This window comes from Arthrobotrys flagrans (assembly GCF_004000055.1).
Source record: "Arthrobotrys flagrans strain CBS H-5679 chromosome Unknown unitig_0, whole genome shotgun sequence".
In the NCBI taxonomy this organism is placed as follows: Eukaryota; Fungi; Ascomycota; class Orbiliomycetes; order Orbiliales; family Orbiliaceae; genus Arthrobotrys; species Arthrobotrys flagrans.
This window is the reverse complement of record NW_027137550.1, coordinates 212,663-228,960: the sequence shown is the minus strand read 5'-3', so window position 1 is coordinate 228,960 and position 16,298 is coordinate 212,663. Positions and strand designations below refer to the sequence as shown.

Sequence of the window (16,298 nt, the reverse complement as noted above, 5' to 3'; positions counted from 1 at the left end):
CAACGGTTTTCTAATCCGAAAAACAGGTTGATAGAGACCCAATTATCGATCGACCTTTCCGAGCCGCGTCTTCCGTTCGATCCAAGCAACGAATATATTAATCAGCTGCCTTCGAATATATACGCCGTCCCTTTATTCAAATAGTTGGGTGTTGGGAAAACAATTCATAGATGGAAACTCGATAACAACACATATATATTCTACCAAAGGAAACCAGCCATGTTGCAATTGGAAACTCGACCGTCCAGTACTTGGACGTCGTCTTCGACATATAGTGAGTTTTATCGACATATTTCTTTTTTGCTATTATTTTTTTTTCTTTGCTCCCCATATTTCTATTCTTCTTGAGAATGATGATGTCCTGAAGGCATCTCGGACCGGGTATTCCCATTGGTGACGAACAAGAAACAAGGCCACCTGACTTGGGAAACCCTTTTTTTTTTTCTTTTCCATCTCGTGGATGGCCGGGAGATGCCACGGTTTAAAATCCGTACAGGAGCTTGACAAAGCTGCAAGATGCAAGCAAGGAGAGGCGAGCAACCTGGCCAAGTGTTACTCGAAAAAAAACAATCCATAGGAATCCTGGCTGGATCCTGTGAGGATTAAACAAGCGGTGGGCTTCTTGAAAAAAGATATATCCAAAAATTTTCCAAGGCTTTTTTTTAGAGTTTATGTCATCCAAAATATCGCCATTCAGCGAATTCCAAGGAATGGCTATTCCATTTAAGCCTCTTTTCCCGATACCCTTGAAGCTACCAGATCTGAGAACAAAAAGTTGCACTTTTGGCTCTGAAGGTTCGTTCGCTTTTGCGTGCAGATTTTAGCGAACTAACCAGGCCTTGTCATGACGCCGCCCCTAACATTTTGGCTGTTCGTCATCTTGTATCAGCCCTGCCACCCTGCTTCGACAGAGCCGCCTCTTTTTTTCTCGTCGTTCGTTCGTTCGTTTTCTTCCCTAACGAGCCTTCCTAAACGAAGATCTCCGTGAGGAAAATTCCGGTGTGGATTGCACACTTGCATACGTTTGGTCTTCCATTGCATGCTGGGCCATTCATACCTCATGATCAATCTCTTACGAGATTGATTGCATTTTAGTATTGCAAGTACCACATCAACCACAGTTGCGGGCCAAGACCCTGCCTGCCTGCCCTTATGATGGAGACTCGCGCTTTTTACCCCGTCGCAGCTCGCATCGATTCTATGGCTTGCCAGCAGAATTACAGCGGGGTATCCTTCTTTAGAGCCCATAATCTCTATCTGTGACTCCAACTTTAACGAGGGGTATCTTTTTTTTGCACTGATAGTTCGAAGCGAAGAAGGTGAAGGAGCAGAAGGAGGAACCTCTAATTTTGGTTCCCCGCTTCCCATTCCCAAGGTGGTGTCCTGCTGCCATCCACTTCACCCACACACACACAGATACAGACACATCCTTATTTCCATAAACTTACATACATACGTGCTTTTGCTTATCGTGCTTTCTTTCCTTCTTTCCCACTCTTTCCCCTGGTGGCTTCTCTTGGCAATTGACCGAATAAGACAAAATCGATTAATCCCAGATGGCCTGAGCAAGTTAACTGCACGGGCTTCACGTCGAATATATTAAATATCTTAACTAACGCTAAGCCAAAATTTGATAGATGCAGACTGTAGAAGTTTGCCAGCGGAATTTTCCTTGTCGACATTGCAGAACATTAATAGTGGAGTCTTCGAATTATCGAGTCTGTCGGCAAGGACTACCACTCAGGTTGGCAGAGATAGTATGAGTGGACTATCTAGCAGTGATGTCTGCCATCATCATCTCTTTCAACATAATAACGGCGGTATAACTGGTGGTAACGGTAGCAGTAACAGCAGTAGTATTACCGGGGTAGTGAACGGGCATGAACGCCGACCATTGACGAAGCATAATAATATTGAAAAAGAAGAAGAAGAAAAGGAAGACGAGAAAGAGCTTCATATCAGCCGCAGAATTAACAATCCGCAGATTCTCAAGAGGGAAATCGCCAAGCCCGTTCAGCCCACCCAAAATCCAGCGACTCCGCTCGAAGGGGGCACCTCTTTAAACCTGCCTCCAATCCGCCTAGCCTGCTCCAGTAGTAGCTTTGCTAGAGCCTCCTCCCCTTCATCCTCCCCGTCTCCGTCCCCATCGCCATCCTTGCTGCCTAGCATCGAAGAGCCTCATCTGCCCTCCCTTCGCGGTAGAGTGCCGTCGAGTCCGACCGACAACACAAGTCCAAGTCCAACACAGGCCAAGCGCTGCCAATCACAATCAGCTTCTCCTTCTTCTTCTCGCTCTTCTCGTTCGCCGTCATTGCCTGAGTCGGATCTGGTTAATCCCGCAGGACTAGTGGTAGCTGCTGTCCCGTCATCGTTGCCGCTGCTGTCTTCGGATCGTATCGGTATCGATAACGACGCTACTGCCGCTGCTGGTACTGCTGCCGTTGACTGTCGCTTGCCTCCCCTCCTTTCCGGCGCTTCGACGACTACCGCTACTAATAATATAGAATCTTTGGACGGACGTACGAGTAAGAAGCGTACTTTGGAGGAGTACCAGGGCCATTCCGACCATTTCCCACCGAGACGTGCTCCTGCTAGTATCGTTCATCCTCTATCTCAGTCGTTGAGTGCAGATAGCATTCCGAATCCCTCCCCGTCGGGCCTTCCTATCAGCCTTGCTTCGAGAGATTCTATTTCTGTCTCTGAGAGCCAGCCTCCTAATCCTTCAGGTAATATACATACACAGATACATATCCAGGCGATAGGAATATTTATCATATAGAAAATTTTGCTTTCCATTCTAACATCTATCTTGAATAGTAAAACCCGTCCCACTTCGACTCCACGAAGGCGACCTTCCACAGAGAACCGACGTTGATAACTCTGTCGAATCAACCATCGTCTTGGCTCATCGAGCTGTCACATCACTTAAAAACCAATCATTGCCTCGCTCTAAAACAATTGGTCCGACATTTACCATAGGGAGACAAGGTTCCCACCCTTTTGGGGTTGCCGGTAGACCGCATGATGGGGTTATGGAATCCGAGGACGACGAGTCGGATACCGTATCTACAACTACTACGACTTCCACTCCTTCACCTTCCAACAAATCGAGAATGATGCCCTGGGACAGAAAGAAACCCCGGGATGAGAGTCCTGCTTTGGATCAAAACCTTCTCCTCGATCTAGACCCGGCTCCTATTGCTGGGCCGATTGTGCGCCCGGATTCGAGTCCAAAACGTGAACCTGGTCTCCCTGGAATAGGACCTTTGATCAGTATTATGGGAGGAAGCAACGAGAGGTCTCGTTCGATTGCAGCAGACGTACGGACTGATCAACCTATGGTACTACCCGACTCGGAAAGTGACAGCCAGAGCCCAGAAGACACCTCTGGTGATGCTGCTGGAGAAAGTTCGAAGGATTCAACCGGAAAAGAGGCCCCGGCGACAACTGCCACAAATACTGTCTCCCAACATATCTCTCCAATTAACAGATCTAGCGACGGACACCCAGGGGATGGAGACGGTGGCGAAGACCCTAATGACAAGCGTTCGCGGAAACTTAGCGAGCATGAGCAGGATAATGGGAGTGAGAGTATAAGTTCGGGCCGCGAAAAGAGGCAGAAGCTGGAAGAGCTAGAAGATGGTGTTCCAGCTGAGCTGCAGTTTCCCGGTAAAGCTGACCAAGATGCAGCCGCAAGCAGCCTCTTTGGACTTTCAAAAGGATCCTCGCCCCCACCTGTCCCATCTGGGCCTCCTACCGTTGAATCCGTCCCTTCTACAGCCGCAACGTTGGATAGTGGACCCGCGTACAGCGAAAGCGAAACACCTGCTACGATGTGTGGAGCGTCTGACTACTACAAGTCCCCAGTGGAAACTACGTCTAATAACACATTACCACCGATTCACTCTCCTTCAAACCTTTCCCCAGGCAGGCAAAATATGTCGCCAAGGCCCACACATACGACGCTTCCCAGCGTAGATAATCTTTTCACAGTTGCTTCTGCCGCAGAAAAGCATTCTATGGATCACCAGCAAACACAACCGAATCACACACCCAATGGTGGTAAATATTCTAATCCAGTCGTCATTCAGCACCTCAAGATCGTCCCGACCTCTAGCCCGAATTCAACGCCTAATACCCGCACTTACGTTGACGGTTTTAGCAGGGGTATCTCATTTAATGATCCCGCGCAACAATTCAGAACCATGGCCCCTCGGCCCCGACAATCTCCTACCATCTCGCCCACGGAAGGCAGAAATGCTCCAATTGCGCCTGCGCCTGCGAACAACTTTTCAGGGCAAGATTCGACCGGCCCTTTGAACCAGTTTACGCCGACGCCTACGTACTACCCTCCCAAAAATCTGAATCGACCGGAGCACCCTGCAAATCACGCGACTCTGCCGCCACTCCAAACCGATTGGTCCGGCTCGCTTCCCCCATCTGAACCGGGATCCGCAAGGACACCAACCTCCAAGAAGAGGGCGCGAAACGGAACCCCAAAGAATGGGTCTATTGATTCGTCTCAGAACTCCCCAACAGCTGTTGGCGGTTTCAAGTGTAACAAAGAAGGATGCACGGCCGCTCCGTTCTCAACCCAGTACTTGCTCAACTCGCATGCCAACGTCCACTCGGAGGATCGTCCCCATTTCTGCCCTGTCCCCGGGTGCTCACATGCTGAAGGAGGAAAGGGTTTCAAGCGAAAGAATGAAATGATACGCCACGGCCTTGTTCATCAAAGTCCTGGCTATGTTTGCCCATTCTGCCCGGACAAGGAGCACAGATATCCTCGGCCTGATAATCTGCAGAGGCATGTGAAAGCTCACCATAAGGATAAAAATGGAGATGACCCACTCTTGAGGGAGGTATTGGCCGTTCGACCGGAGGGTGGCCAAAGAGGGAGAAGAAGGAGGCTAGGTCCTACATAATCCTTAAAAGGTCTCATTACTAAAACAGTTGCAACAACTTTGAAATGACTCGTTTTATAGCATTAAGCCTGTTTCGAAATTTATACGCCTTTCTAATTATTGCTGCTTTTATCGACAAAAAAAAACTGCCTGTTTCTTTTTTGGCCACCTGCAGAAAAAAGTATTCGATTGTTTTTCGCTTACCTTTTTTTTTTACAGAACTTTTTTTTCATGAGGACACGAACTTTTGATCTTGCTACTTGTGTGTCGCATTATTTCGCTGGTCCTTTTCCTTTTTGATATATATATATACCAATTTCTTAGTGTTTTTTTTACTTCCTCTCTCGATTGGATTTAAAATGGTATCTTTCTCTTTTTGTTCACTTAAAAAATACCCTCGCTTTTTTACATAGGGATTTTACTTTCGTTCTTGCCTGCTTTCGCGATCATATATAGGAGCAGTTGGTTCTATGGGGAGTGTTTTTTTTGTCTTCTTAGTTCTGTTAATTGCCGTTTTGATACCACCCGCGATTTTGATATCTTTGCCTGTTGTCTTCTTTTGTGAATATCTCGTTTGGATATCTTTTATTAACTACATGGAAATTTTATAGCGATGGAAGTCTTTCGGACTAGCTTTGTGTTTTACCTACAAAAAATATAGTTATCTTCTCTCTCGTAGGTTTTTTTTTTTTTCCTAAAGATGATTTTTTTTTTTTTTTTTTTTTTTTGTGTGCATGCATGCGTGTTATTTTGAGACTTCCCGCTCACGCATCGATATCGTGATTGTGAGGACGTAACATACCAAGTAAGCACAATCTTTTTTTCGGCGAATTAGCCGGAATAATCATCGACAGCTTCCTGAGCTCGCTTCCAGTAATCGTAGCTGCGATTGGAGGTGTGAATGCGGCTCTGGTTATGGTTGGATTGGATAACATTATCGGTGCTTACATTGGTCTGCATGGACGCGAGGTGCTTATGCATGTCAGATTAATATTCGACTTTGTGGAACTCGAGCTTTAGACCTTTGAAGCGAGTAAGCACTTGAGCTCCCCATGAGGAGGGCCAACGGGTTAAATATCTATTCTAAAAAAAAGGAAAGACGTCATAAATCTTGTTGGAGATCAGCTATTCGATTTTGACGAAGCTGTAGCTAGGTCCGTACGGTGTATTGCGATTGATGTACATACGCGGAGGCTTCGGGAAGCGTTTGGACTAGTACTTGTTATAATGACTGTACTGTTATTTTTCTAGATAGGTATGCTACGGCCATGAATACTTGTATCAATACCTGTGGGATTACTACAGCATTTTTTTGGTACCGAATCGGGGCATAAGCTTACTACAGCTACAGCAAGGCCAGGATATGTAATACGGTAACGTGCACTAGGGTTTCGATATCGTAATATAGATTTTTGGGATATCGGAAGATCACGTAGGGAGAGTTAATTTTTAGTAGTATACTAGTAGTTATAACGTTAGGATACTTCCTAGTAGGCAATAGTAAAGTGTATGGGTTAGATCCACAGAGCCTAGATGTGATGGCTATGACTACTACGACTAAGCTTGTGCGAATTCTGGAAAGATTAACCTTGGTGAGAATACTTGCTTGCAATGGACTAATCGGACGATAGATATAATGTGACTTGCTTTTGAACCGAGAGCAGGAGCAGCTGCAGCTGGCGTGTATCTTCTATATGTGGAAGCTTAGTATATGAACTTTTTCGAAATACGCGCGGCCAGTATATATTAACTTTGAGAGAGCTTAGTTTTAATTATAACTTGAAACTACAACACGCAGTTGCACAAGGATATGGCAAACCGGTCCTATATTAATGGTCTTGGTTTAATAATAAGATATTTACTTTATTAAATGTTCATCTGTCTCGTATGCAGACTTTACTTCTGTAATACGTGTTTGGTTCGAGGTTTATTCGGAGAAATATTCGATCGCGAAATTAATACTCGTTCATCCAAACTTCCACATCTCAGCATCCACAAGATGTGCCTTAAGCATAATTTCCTCAATTTCTAGTCGGCCACCGCAGGCCGGCTTTCACAATGAACGTCCAAATTTTGATTCAAAGAGTTTCTTAAAAGTGCGAGATGTTTGGTATATTTAGCATATAATCTACCTTATTCCTCGATAATTGACTGTATTATATCGATATATCTGGAAGGATCCGGGTCAGTATATCCTGGATTCTCTAGAGATACAAACCCATGCCACATGTAATGTTTATAATCAATCCAATTTCATTTGCTATCCGTCCTGTGTGAAAGATGGCGATAGATCCTGGAGTGGTATGCTAGCGCTATAGCTATATAGGTAGGGCGATTTCTTCCGGTTCTGGGCTACGCTCCATAGCCGTCAATTGATCAGTGGAGCGGGTCCATAACCTTACGATGCGGTCCCACCGCCAGCCCGACATGCAAACGCTAGGGCCATAATGTGGATAGCGGTGTTCAAATAGAATTCACCTCAGACAATATTGATTTTCCAGTTGGTTAAGAGGCTCGTTTGGAAGGGTAGAGGGAATCGGCTCGAGCGGATTCAAGAGAAGATCCACCGAATAACGTTATGATATGCTCCTCTCACGATACAGGCTAGCATACCATTGAGAAATAACAGACAGCATAACGTATATAACCAGTGACTGACTCAAACTTCAGGCTAGCCTTTTAAAAAGATCCGTTATCCTTGACTTCGAGGAATTCAGCATAACGATATAAAATGGATGCTCATGCAGTCATGAAGAGGACCGTTGAGCTACAATTCACTTCATATGACGAGAAAATTCGGCCAAAGGGGGAGATTATTACACCGCTAGCGCGATTGATCTAACATCTGATATGGGTTGAGGTGTCCAATTAAGGCTATTCATCGCACTGACTACAGCATTTCGGGCCTGGGATGCAGGTGCTCACATAGGCTATGGCTTCTGTGATCTTGATTTGGACCAAGAGGCCGATGATGTGGTCATAAGATAAGAATTCACGAGGATCGTGATTGGATTGGGCTATTTCAGTCTTCAGGCAGTACTTGCAGCTATTGAACGCTCCAGAAGGACCTTGATATCACGGGTAGGCAGTACGTCGCGAAGGTATGGGGCACTAGTTGGATGGACGTTCTGTGGGCCGATAATTGATGCATGCACTCCCGATAACGTGCTGACATTATGAGCCTGATAACATTATTCGACATCAGGGATTCTATCATAACGTTACGAAAGGTTAGTTAGCGAAGTCTGCTCTATCCCGATGACGCTTCTTATTGCCTGAGGCTAGCGGCCTAGATCCAGCTGAACACAATCATCCATCTGATACTATTTAGAAATGGTGTGCCGCAGATCCCATCCCCGCTATATAAATAATTAGTCATCAAATCCATTTCCATTGGACCCTCAATCTCTCAAACAAAAAACGTCAAGTCACAATCCCACCCTCAACCATTTGAACCCCCCACCCCTTCCCTAGCGCAATCGCAAAAACCAGCACCGACACAACCGCAAACATTCCCGAAATCCTAACCCCCAACATCATCAAACCCTCCCACTTCTTTTCACCCCCTTTTGAATTCCACGGATCTGTTTTTACATCTTCAATGAGTCGATGAAGCGGAACATCAACTATTCTCCCATCGATACCGATTCCTTTGATGATTTCAATGGTTTGGTCAAAATCGTAGAGTACACGCAAAGCTGACTCTTCCAGCGGACATAGATCATATATATCCGCGTTCTCGAGCATTTGCTTAACTTGTCTCATATCCCTATCTCCCATGCATTTTCGGAGAACACCCATACGTCGTCGTAGAGTTACGATAGACCCATTCCATTGCCAGTTTCCGACACCTTCGATGCCTCGTAGTCGAGAGGCGAGTCTGGTACCGGCGGATGTGTGATCGGTGTTTGGTAGATGAGATGGTGGAGATGGTACCATGGATTCGTCGGAGAGGAGGTCGGCGATACTGTTTGAGAGGGAGGTGTGGCGGTTGTATCTGTGGACGTTACCGTAGCAGGTACATAATGCTCGGGGACGTTTGCCTTTGAAGCTCCATTTCCAATTTGTTAAAATATTTCGGATATTTTCCATTAAGTTGCTATTTTCTGAAGTTATATGCTCTAGGTACCAAAGTTTAATCAGCATAGCTCTCCGGGATTTAGAAACGGGACGTAGTTCTTTCAATCATACCTCTCACAGAATCCGGCCACCCACCAGCATCGATATACCTCCCACCCCTCGTAAACCCCACCCCTCCCGGCCCCGCCTCAATAGCCTCCTTCTCAGATAAATTCTGCCCAGCCTCGACAATCAACCTAGCCGTCAACTCCACATACCCTTCCCCTTCCCTAAAGGTCTTCCCGATAAACAACCACCCTTCATACCCAACCCCATTCATCAACTTCTTAAAATGCTTCACCCACGGCGGAACTATAAGATTGTTAATATCATATTTATCCCATATCACTGCAATATCGTAAAATGTATTCCATGATATTTCCTCAACTGAGGGAAGGGATTTGGAGTTTAAGTGTAGGAGGTTTAGGACTATTGAGAGGGCGTGGGGGGAGTCGTCTGAGAGGGTTATTAGTTTAATATTTTGCCCGGAGTAGAGGGTTTTGGAAGGTTGTTTGAAGTGAGAGGATGGGGAGATTATTCGTGAGAAGATTGGGGAGGCTTGTTGGAGAGACCAGGCGGTTACGTAGTATTTTGTTATATCGGGAGGTGCAGTGGAAGAAGAATATTCATCGCGATCGGTGTATTCGGTTGGTGAAGGGGGCGGAGATGAGGAATCGTAGAGGTGGATTATTAAGTCGACATTTGACGATATGTGGTATTCAGCCGGCATTATAAACGGGTTTGTTGGAAGGGAAGTAAATTGCGTTGCTGGTGTTGGATATTTTGCACGGACGTGCAATGGAGAAGATCGTTGATGTGCTGGGACTCAACAGTGATACAATCGGGTATCCTTAATCATGCCGTTCGGGTTGTATAGATGGAGTCTAGCGGATGTGGAATATGCGATTGGCAGAACCCGTTGAAGACCGTGATGGATCGATTCAAGACGTCAGCGTCCTCAACAATGGCGCGTTTTAGCATTCATAGTGGTATCATGGTAAGGTCATGAATCAAAGAAGTCTAGATTAAGCAAAGCTAGAGAAATTTAAATCATGTTCAAAGTAATCATCATGGAATATAAATGAAATTTTTTTTTTTTTTTTTTTTTTTAAAAAAAAAGCAGCCTAGGCTAACGTTTCTAATAACGCCCAGAATACACAGGTTCAATGCTTTCCCTTCCGAATCAATTAAAAAGCTAAGAGTGAGAAAAGCCCGTTAAGATACAATGCCGAGTGATAAGAAGATAATAAAAGAAAGAAACCGAGTAGATACAGTTGATTCCAGCCACAGAGCCAGCCCTGCGAAATTTAAACCAAAGACTGGATGGAATGATATGAATTAATGGACTCAGTTATGACCAAGCGCCAATTGCATGTTCCCATGAAGACTTGAAAAACAAACACAAAACAAAACAAAACAAAAAGGCTATTAATACACCCAGATATCCATCGTCATTCGAGAGAGAGAGAGGGATATCTGTCTCATCTACTTCTTCTTCCCTGCCGCCGCTCTACTCGTCGACCTTCTTGTGGGTGTTGTCTCGGGTTCAAGTACTCGTCGACTTCTAGTTGTCATCGGCAGCGGTGTGTAGTTTATAGGATCTTTGGCTTTCCCGGTCATAGGAGGCGACTTTTTCGGCGTTGACCTTGCCCTACCATTCCTGCTACCCGGCCGTTGCTCTCCGTTCGATTTAACTTCTTCGGTCGGACTTAGAGCGCTGGATACGTCGGATACGCTCCGGCTATTCTTTTGCTTTGGTGAGCTCCTTGTGCTTCGTTTGCTAGGAGAGCTCTCTGTTTCCGGTTGTGAGAGTTCGGCTCCTTGGGATGCTACAGCGGCAGCTAGTTCTTTCGAAAGTTGATCAGTTGCTCCTTGTGAATCTATCGCCATTGATATGGCGGGCTTGATTTCATCACTGTTGGACACTGCATTGCCACTTTCTAAAGGTGTATGGAACTCTGTATCTGTGTTTTCGGTTTCCATGTTGTCTTCATTAGCCGGCTGTCCGTCCAATTCTTCTGCGACTTCGGCGGCAGCCTCTTCGCTAGTGTCTTTTAGCGCATTAAGATCCAGACTATCCAGACTTAAGCGGTCTTCTTGATCGAGATCATCGTCGGGGATCGAGGTTAACGGACTATCAATGCTCACAGCTCGATCATCAATCGGATCCACTACCCCCTCGACAACTTCTGCTGGGTTCGATTCTGCTGCTGCTGGAATTTCGCTATCAATATCCATTGCGTCTGGATCATTCGCTATGGCGAGCCGAGGAATATCCGGGCTGTATTCCGCGACGTTTCCTTCTTCCTCGTCCTCAACCTCAACCCAAACATAGCCCCGTCCCCTCCTCTGGGCTTTATTCATCGCTTGCTTAGTCTGGCTCCTCGTGCTCCCTATCACGACCACCTGCTGCAAGTCGACCTCTCGAGCACTGCTTGCTCTGCCGTTCGGTTTAGGTTTCGGTGTTTCTGGTTGTTGTACCGGCTGCTGCGGCTGAGTTTCAACATGAAAGGACTTTTTCGTCCCTTTCGTCGTTCTCAGACTCACCCTTGTCCCTGGAATCCATGCTCCAGCATCGATGGGACCCCGGTTCCCGCTCCTCGCCTTCGTCGCATGGATATTCCCATTACCAAAACTAATGGCGGAACCAAATTCTTCTGCGAAGGGGCTGACAACCTCAGGTGTCTCGGCCGGTTGAAGCATTTCTATGGCATCCTCATCAAGCTCGCTGAGGGGCGACATATCCCGTACGACGTCCATCCCCATCCAGCGCTCCTCGGAGAGCAGGGTTGCGCCTAGAGGACTAAATGGTTTGGTGTACCACGGAATACCTATCAGCCCCTCCCGCTCATCGTCTTTGTGGTGAGCTTGTGATAGCGATGCAGTAGCTGATTCTAACGCCTCCTCGGTCGCTCGGTCATTCGCTTCCTGCTGTTCATTGTCTTTTGGATTATCTATATCCATCTTGTCCCCGTCGTCAGCATTAGTGATCTCCCCTGCAGCCGCAGCGTTAGCGGCTGCTAGCTGAGCCTGAAGTTCCTCATCTCGCTTCTTCCGTTCTAGTAGAATTTCTTGATATCGTTCGTCAACCTCGCCTGCCATGCGTTCGTTTGGATCCTCCCTCATAGCGAGTTCCTGAAGCTTTGCGTTTTCCAACATTGGTTGGATGACTCGTAAAATTCTACCAGCAGTTTTACCAGCGGTGTCGCCTAGCGCTTTTGGTTGCTTTGGCACGGCTGGGGTTGTGGGAGCTGGCGTCGATGCTAGATTCTCCAACGGGTTCGCAACATTCACGGCAGCAGGAGTAGCTGCCGCCGTTGACGTCCCCGGAGCGGAATCGCCCATCGAATGTTCGTTTGCCTCCGGGATAGGCATAACGGCAAATTTTGACCGGCTAGTGACCGAAGATGTCAAAAGAGATAGAATATCCCGTGAGAATTGGTTTACATTGTTGTATTGACGGTCAATGAGCTTCCGCTTGATCTGTCCGAATTCTACCTTAAAGAAATCTTTGCTATCAAGCCTATGATGGAAATGACCCGTAAGTATGGAATTTTAGAAGGGACAAGTTGGGAATATAACTTACTGTTGGGCTCTATCCAATATTGGTGTCAATATCGGAATGACCGGGAAGTATACAGCATCAATCATCTCTTTGAGACACTCCGCCTGTCGCAGCTTTTCCTTTTCGCGTTTCTTGATGTCATCTGCCAGCAGTCTGATTCTTTCCAAGTCATGCCGTAATTTAATAGCGAAATCAAGTCTTCTCTTAAGCTTCCCCTCTCCATCATAATAGGCCGAATAGTCTTTCTTTGTAACCTCGTCGCTAGTAAAATTCGAGGAGATAGAGACTTGCAGCCGCTTGAGGAGAGATGCATCGCGACGAGCTTCACGTTTTAGCGTCCAATACTTGCAGATCTCAGCAACATATTCCTTTGGTTTTCGTATGGCAAAACGAGAAATAGCCTCGATGATTGTGTTGTATAGAACCTGCGGAACAATGGGTGCTCCTGAAGGCAGTCTCCAAACGGTTTTAGCCCCGCCAGTGCCTGCGGAGGGTCTTTTTCGCTTGCCACCGACCGTGAGTGTGAGCTTCGGTATTGTTGGATGGCTATCATAACCAGGTGTAATAACCTTCATTTGCGAATCACCCCATTCCTTCTCATAGAAAAGATCTTCGTAGTAATGCTGGACATTTCGAATAGCAATGTCCGTCTATCCACCTAATTAGCTAAAGAAGATGGCAATCAAATCAAGAGTCTGACACTTACGCGAAACTCCTTACGCCATTCGCTCGGTACATGCTTATCGCAAAATGCCTTCAGCTGGCTTCCGTCGAAGATGAGACTCCGTTCGGCTCCAACAGCGGTTCCCCCAGACGGATCTGTTGGAACTTGTTGCCTCATTGAGAGGAATAGCTTAGCTTTCCGTGCGCAAGTAACGTGGAAGGCGAGGTAGCAACTTTTGTTGCTACACTGGATGCAAGCCCCCATCTTTTGTTTGCAAATATAACAATGCTATGATAGACATTAGATAAAAAAAACCTCTACGCACGGAAAGCCGAAAACCCACCAGTTTCCATCTTGACTTGGGGACCAGTTCGACACCCTCAACTGGCTCCATGTAGACCATATTGCTAATTGTGACCTCAGGTATCCAAATTGCACACAAAAGATGCGACCAGAGTGAGGAATCTGTCATTTTAAATGCACCATCTGTATTTGGGCAGAATATACAATTCTAAACTTCGTAAGCATACGAGTCCGCCACGAAGATAAGAAGTTCGACCTACCACTTCACGACGGGGCGCAAGTAGAGAGCACCGTCGACACAACCACTGGCCTTCCGGGATAAAGGGCACACCGTAGCAATCTATTCAAGCCAGAAGCCAATATTAACATTGCATACTCAAAATCGAGGCATCCGTGCTAGTTACGAACCTTGGTGGACGGCGATATTACAGCCATCGCAAAAAACAATCGCATTACTGTTTTCGCATTCTCCATCATCGCAAATCTGACATCTTGAGTCCTCTGACGTATCCTCGTCATCGTCATCGTTCCCTCGTTTCACATGTGCTGCATGGGCCGACTGCTTTGGAATCATTTTTTCCAGAGCATACCATTCCCTTTCTATCTTGGTGATCGTAATCTCAAAGATTTCGCGTGTGATCGTTGGGACATCTTGTGATCTTCGTAGATTATTGAATTGAGCCAGCCATTTGTCATCTTGTTCGTCCATATCATATTCTACCATTCCAGGCGTTATTGTATGAGGTGCGGTATTGTTCTCCTCTTTTTCGTCAATAGCACTCGCTATTCTCGCCTCACCCTCATTGATGTTATCTTGGATGCCGATATTCCTTACCATGGTATGGGGCCTCTGCCAGTAGTCGGACTCCTGGAACCCAACGCTTGCCATGGCCCGATCTACGTAAGTTTCGGCAAGTTGGAACGGCGTTATCAGCTTATAAGAGGGCACGGGAAGGGAGAGTCGCTCGTTATGATGGATGTTGCTCATTGGGAGGACAGGCCTTTGAGCAGTCTTGGGCGTGAAATTGGCTTTCTCCTTCTCCTTCTCCTTGTTGTCCTTCTGCCGGGAAGATCTTCTGGTAGGCGTACTCAATACTGGGTTTATGAGATGCCCTTGAGGAATATGGCATGAAGATCCCTGAGATCCGTCGTCGTCTTTGCTGCTCTTCCGTCCAGTCGTTTCGGAAGGGACAGGTCCGTTCGTTTCAGCTGCATGTCCGTCTTCAGAGGGACCATTTGTCGAGGCTACTGGCGTAGAGTCCTCAGGTTTCTTCTCCTGCGCTTCTTCGACTGTTATCCGAATGCCATTCGACTTCCCGGGAGTGCCAGTTGGTTGGCCGAACGGGAACTGGCCATTTGGTGCTCCATCGATGTCCTTGCTATCGTATGCTTGAATATCGGCATTGATATCGAAGTCCGGATGGAATTCAAGATAGCTTCTTTCTTCACGAGGCTTGTAAGCTCCTGAATCAGCGGCTGCAGCATGCTGCGAACGACCTGAGCGGTTCGTTCTCTGAGTAGGGGCCGTCGATCGGACTCTTTGAACTGTGCCAGGAGTTGCAAACGAGTGGCGAGTTCTACTGCCTCTAGGTCTCCCCCTAGGGCGACCAGTGCCAGGAGTCCGATGAGGGGTCGAATTGGAGGCCATCACGAGATGGGAAAAGGGGGGGTAGCGGTGATTTGAGATGAGATCTAGCTGTCCTCACGAGGAGCGCAAGCGCAAGCTGAAGTGTGTTTCGAAGGTTACCGCGATGGAATAGGGGGTGATAACGGGGAAACCAAAGGCGTAAACGATCGTAAAGACGTCATATGAAGCCGTAGATGTCTTGCTGGGGTTGAACTGGAGAAACTGGCGTCGCTGATGGGGTCTGGAAGGCTTGCTTCTCATCGTGCTGCGGGACGCGATCGCGACTTTTGTGCCAAGTGGATTTCCAACATCTGCGCAACACAACAACACCAAAGCGGGCTGCGACTGGGCCGGCAAACCCGCTTCCCATCCCGCTTCGCTTGTTCCTTGCATAACCGTCAGCCCTATCCCAAATTTAAGACCAGAAAAGGGCATTCGAGGAAAGGAAGCTGTGACTAAAGACGTACAAGCGGAGGGTAGTTAATATATAGGGTATGGAAGGCGATAGGTGGAAAGGCTACCACGCCTGATTCCGATCCCGAACCCTGCCGTATATGGTTAGTCGCACAGTCATGGCTCAATATCTCATGTTCAGCAGCTAAAACAAAATATCAAATGGGCATACGAACTTCTGAGAGTTATAACTGGCAGGTACCACAGGAATCGCAGCGGTGTAAGGAGGTATTCTTACATAATAATCATAATATAAGATACCAAGACCAGTCGCTATCTCGCATATCCTTTTTGCTTTCCTCCGTCAAACTGGCAGCGTTTTTGTAATGATGCTGGCAGCTGGCTGGTTTCCGACGATGGCGAAATGCATCTTGTCATTGGCCAAATGCAAACCAGAAACTAATGACAAATCCTTGCATCTTTCCGAGGAAAGGATATCTCGATATCGGCCTTCCTTGCCGACAAGATAAAGAGATCATTCTCTCCGGACAGGCCGCTCCTGGGAGGTATTAACATGTCGGCAAAAGTTGTTCTTGTTCTTGTCCAATTGGAAGGGTTAACGAATTCGCGATGTTGATTGTAGAAGAAGTTGTGTGATATTTCGGTCTTGGAAACCTTTCAGGAAAAGGTTTTGGGCCAACAGATGAGTAGCGGCAAACTGCA

The 16,298-nt window shown here is 46.7% G+C and overlaps 3 protein-coding genes across 3 annotated transcripts; 1 reads left to right on the top strand and 2 right to left on the bottom strand.

Moving 5' to 3' along the window:
* Positions 1–219: 219 nt before the first annotated feature.
* On the top strand, positions 220–4,925 carry DFL_003176 (uncharacterized protein; the record flags this gene model as incomplete). The annotated part of the gene is made up of 3 exons (XM_067632076.1): positions 220–274; positions 1,638–2,726; positions 2,818–4,925. 3 exons carry the CDS (start codon positions 220–222, stop codon positions 4,923–4,925), a joined length of 3,252 nt encoding a protein of 1,083 aa, XP_067490382.1.
* A 3,402-nt stretch (positions 4,926–8,327) lies between these two features.
* On the bottom strand, positions 8,328–9,753 carry DFL_003175 (uncharacterized protein; the record flags this gene model as incomplete). Its single annotated transcript, XM_067632075.1, has 2 exons — positions 8,328–9,025; positions 9,096–9,753. The coding sequence occupies 2 exons, from the start codon at positions 9,751–9,753 to the stop codon at positions 8,328–8,330; spliced, it is 1,356 nt and encodes a 451-aa protein (XP_067490381.1).
* A 755-nt stretch (positions 9,754–10,508) lies between these two features.
* DFL_003174 (uncharacterized protein) lies at positions 10,509–15,203 on the bottom strand (the record flags this gene model as incomplete). The annotated part of the gene is made up of 6 exons (XM_067632074.1): positions 10,509–12,546; positions 12,610–13,238; positions 13,295–13,540; positions 13,596–13,763; positions 13,816–13,895; positions 13,964–15,203. 6 exons carry the CDS (start codon positions 15,201–15,203, stop codon positions 10,509–10,511), a joined length of 4,401 nt encoding a protein of 1,466 aa, XP_067490380.1.
* Between the last annotated feature and the right edge of the window lie 1,095 nt (positions 15,204–16,298).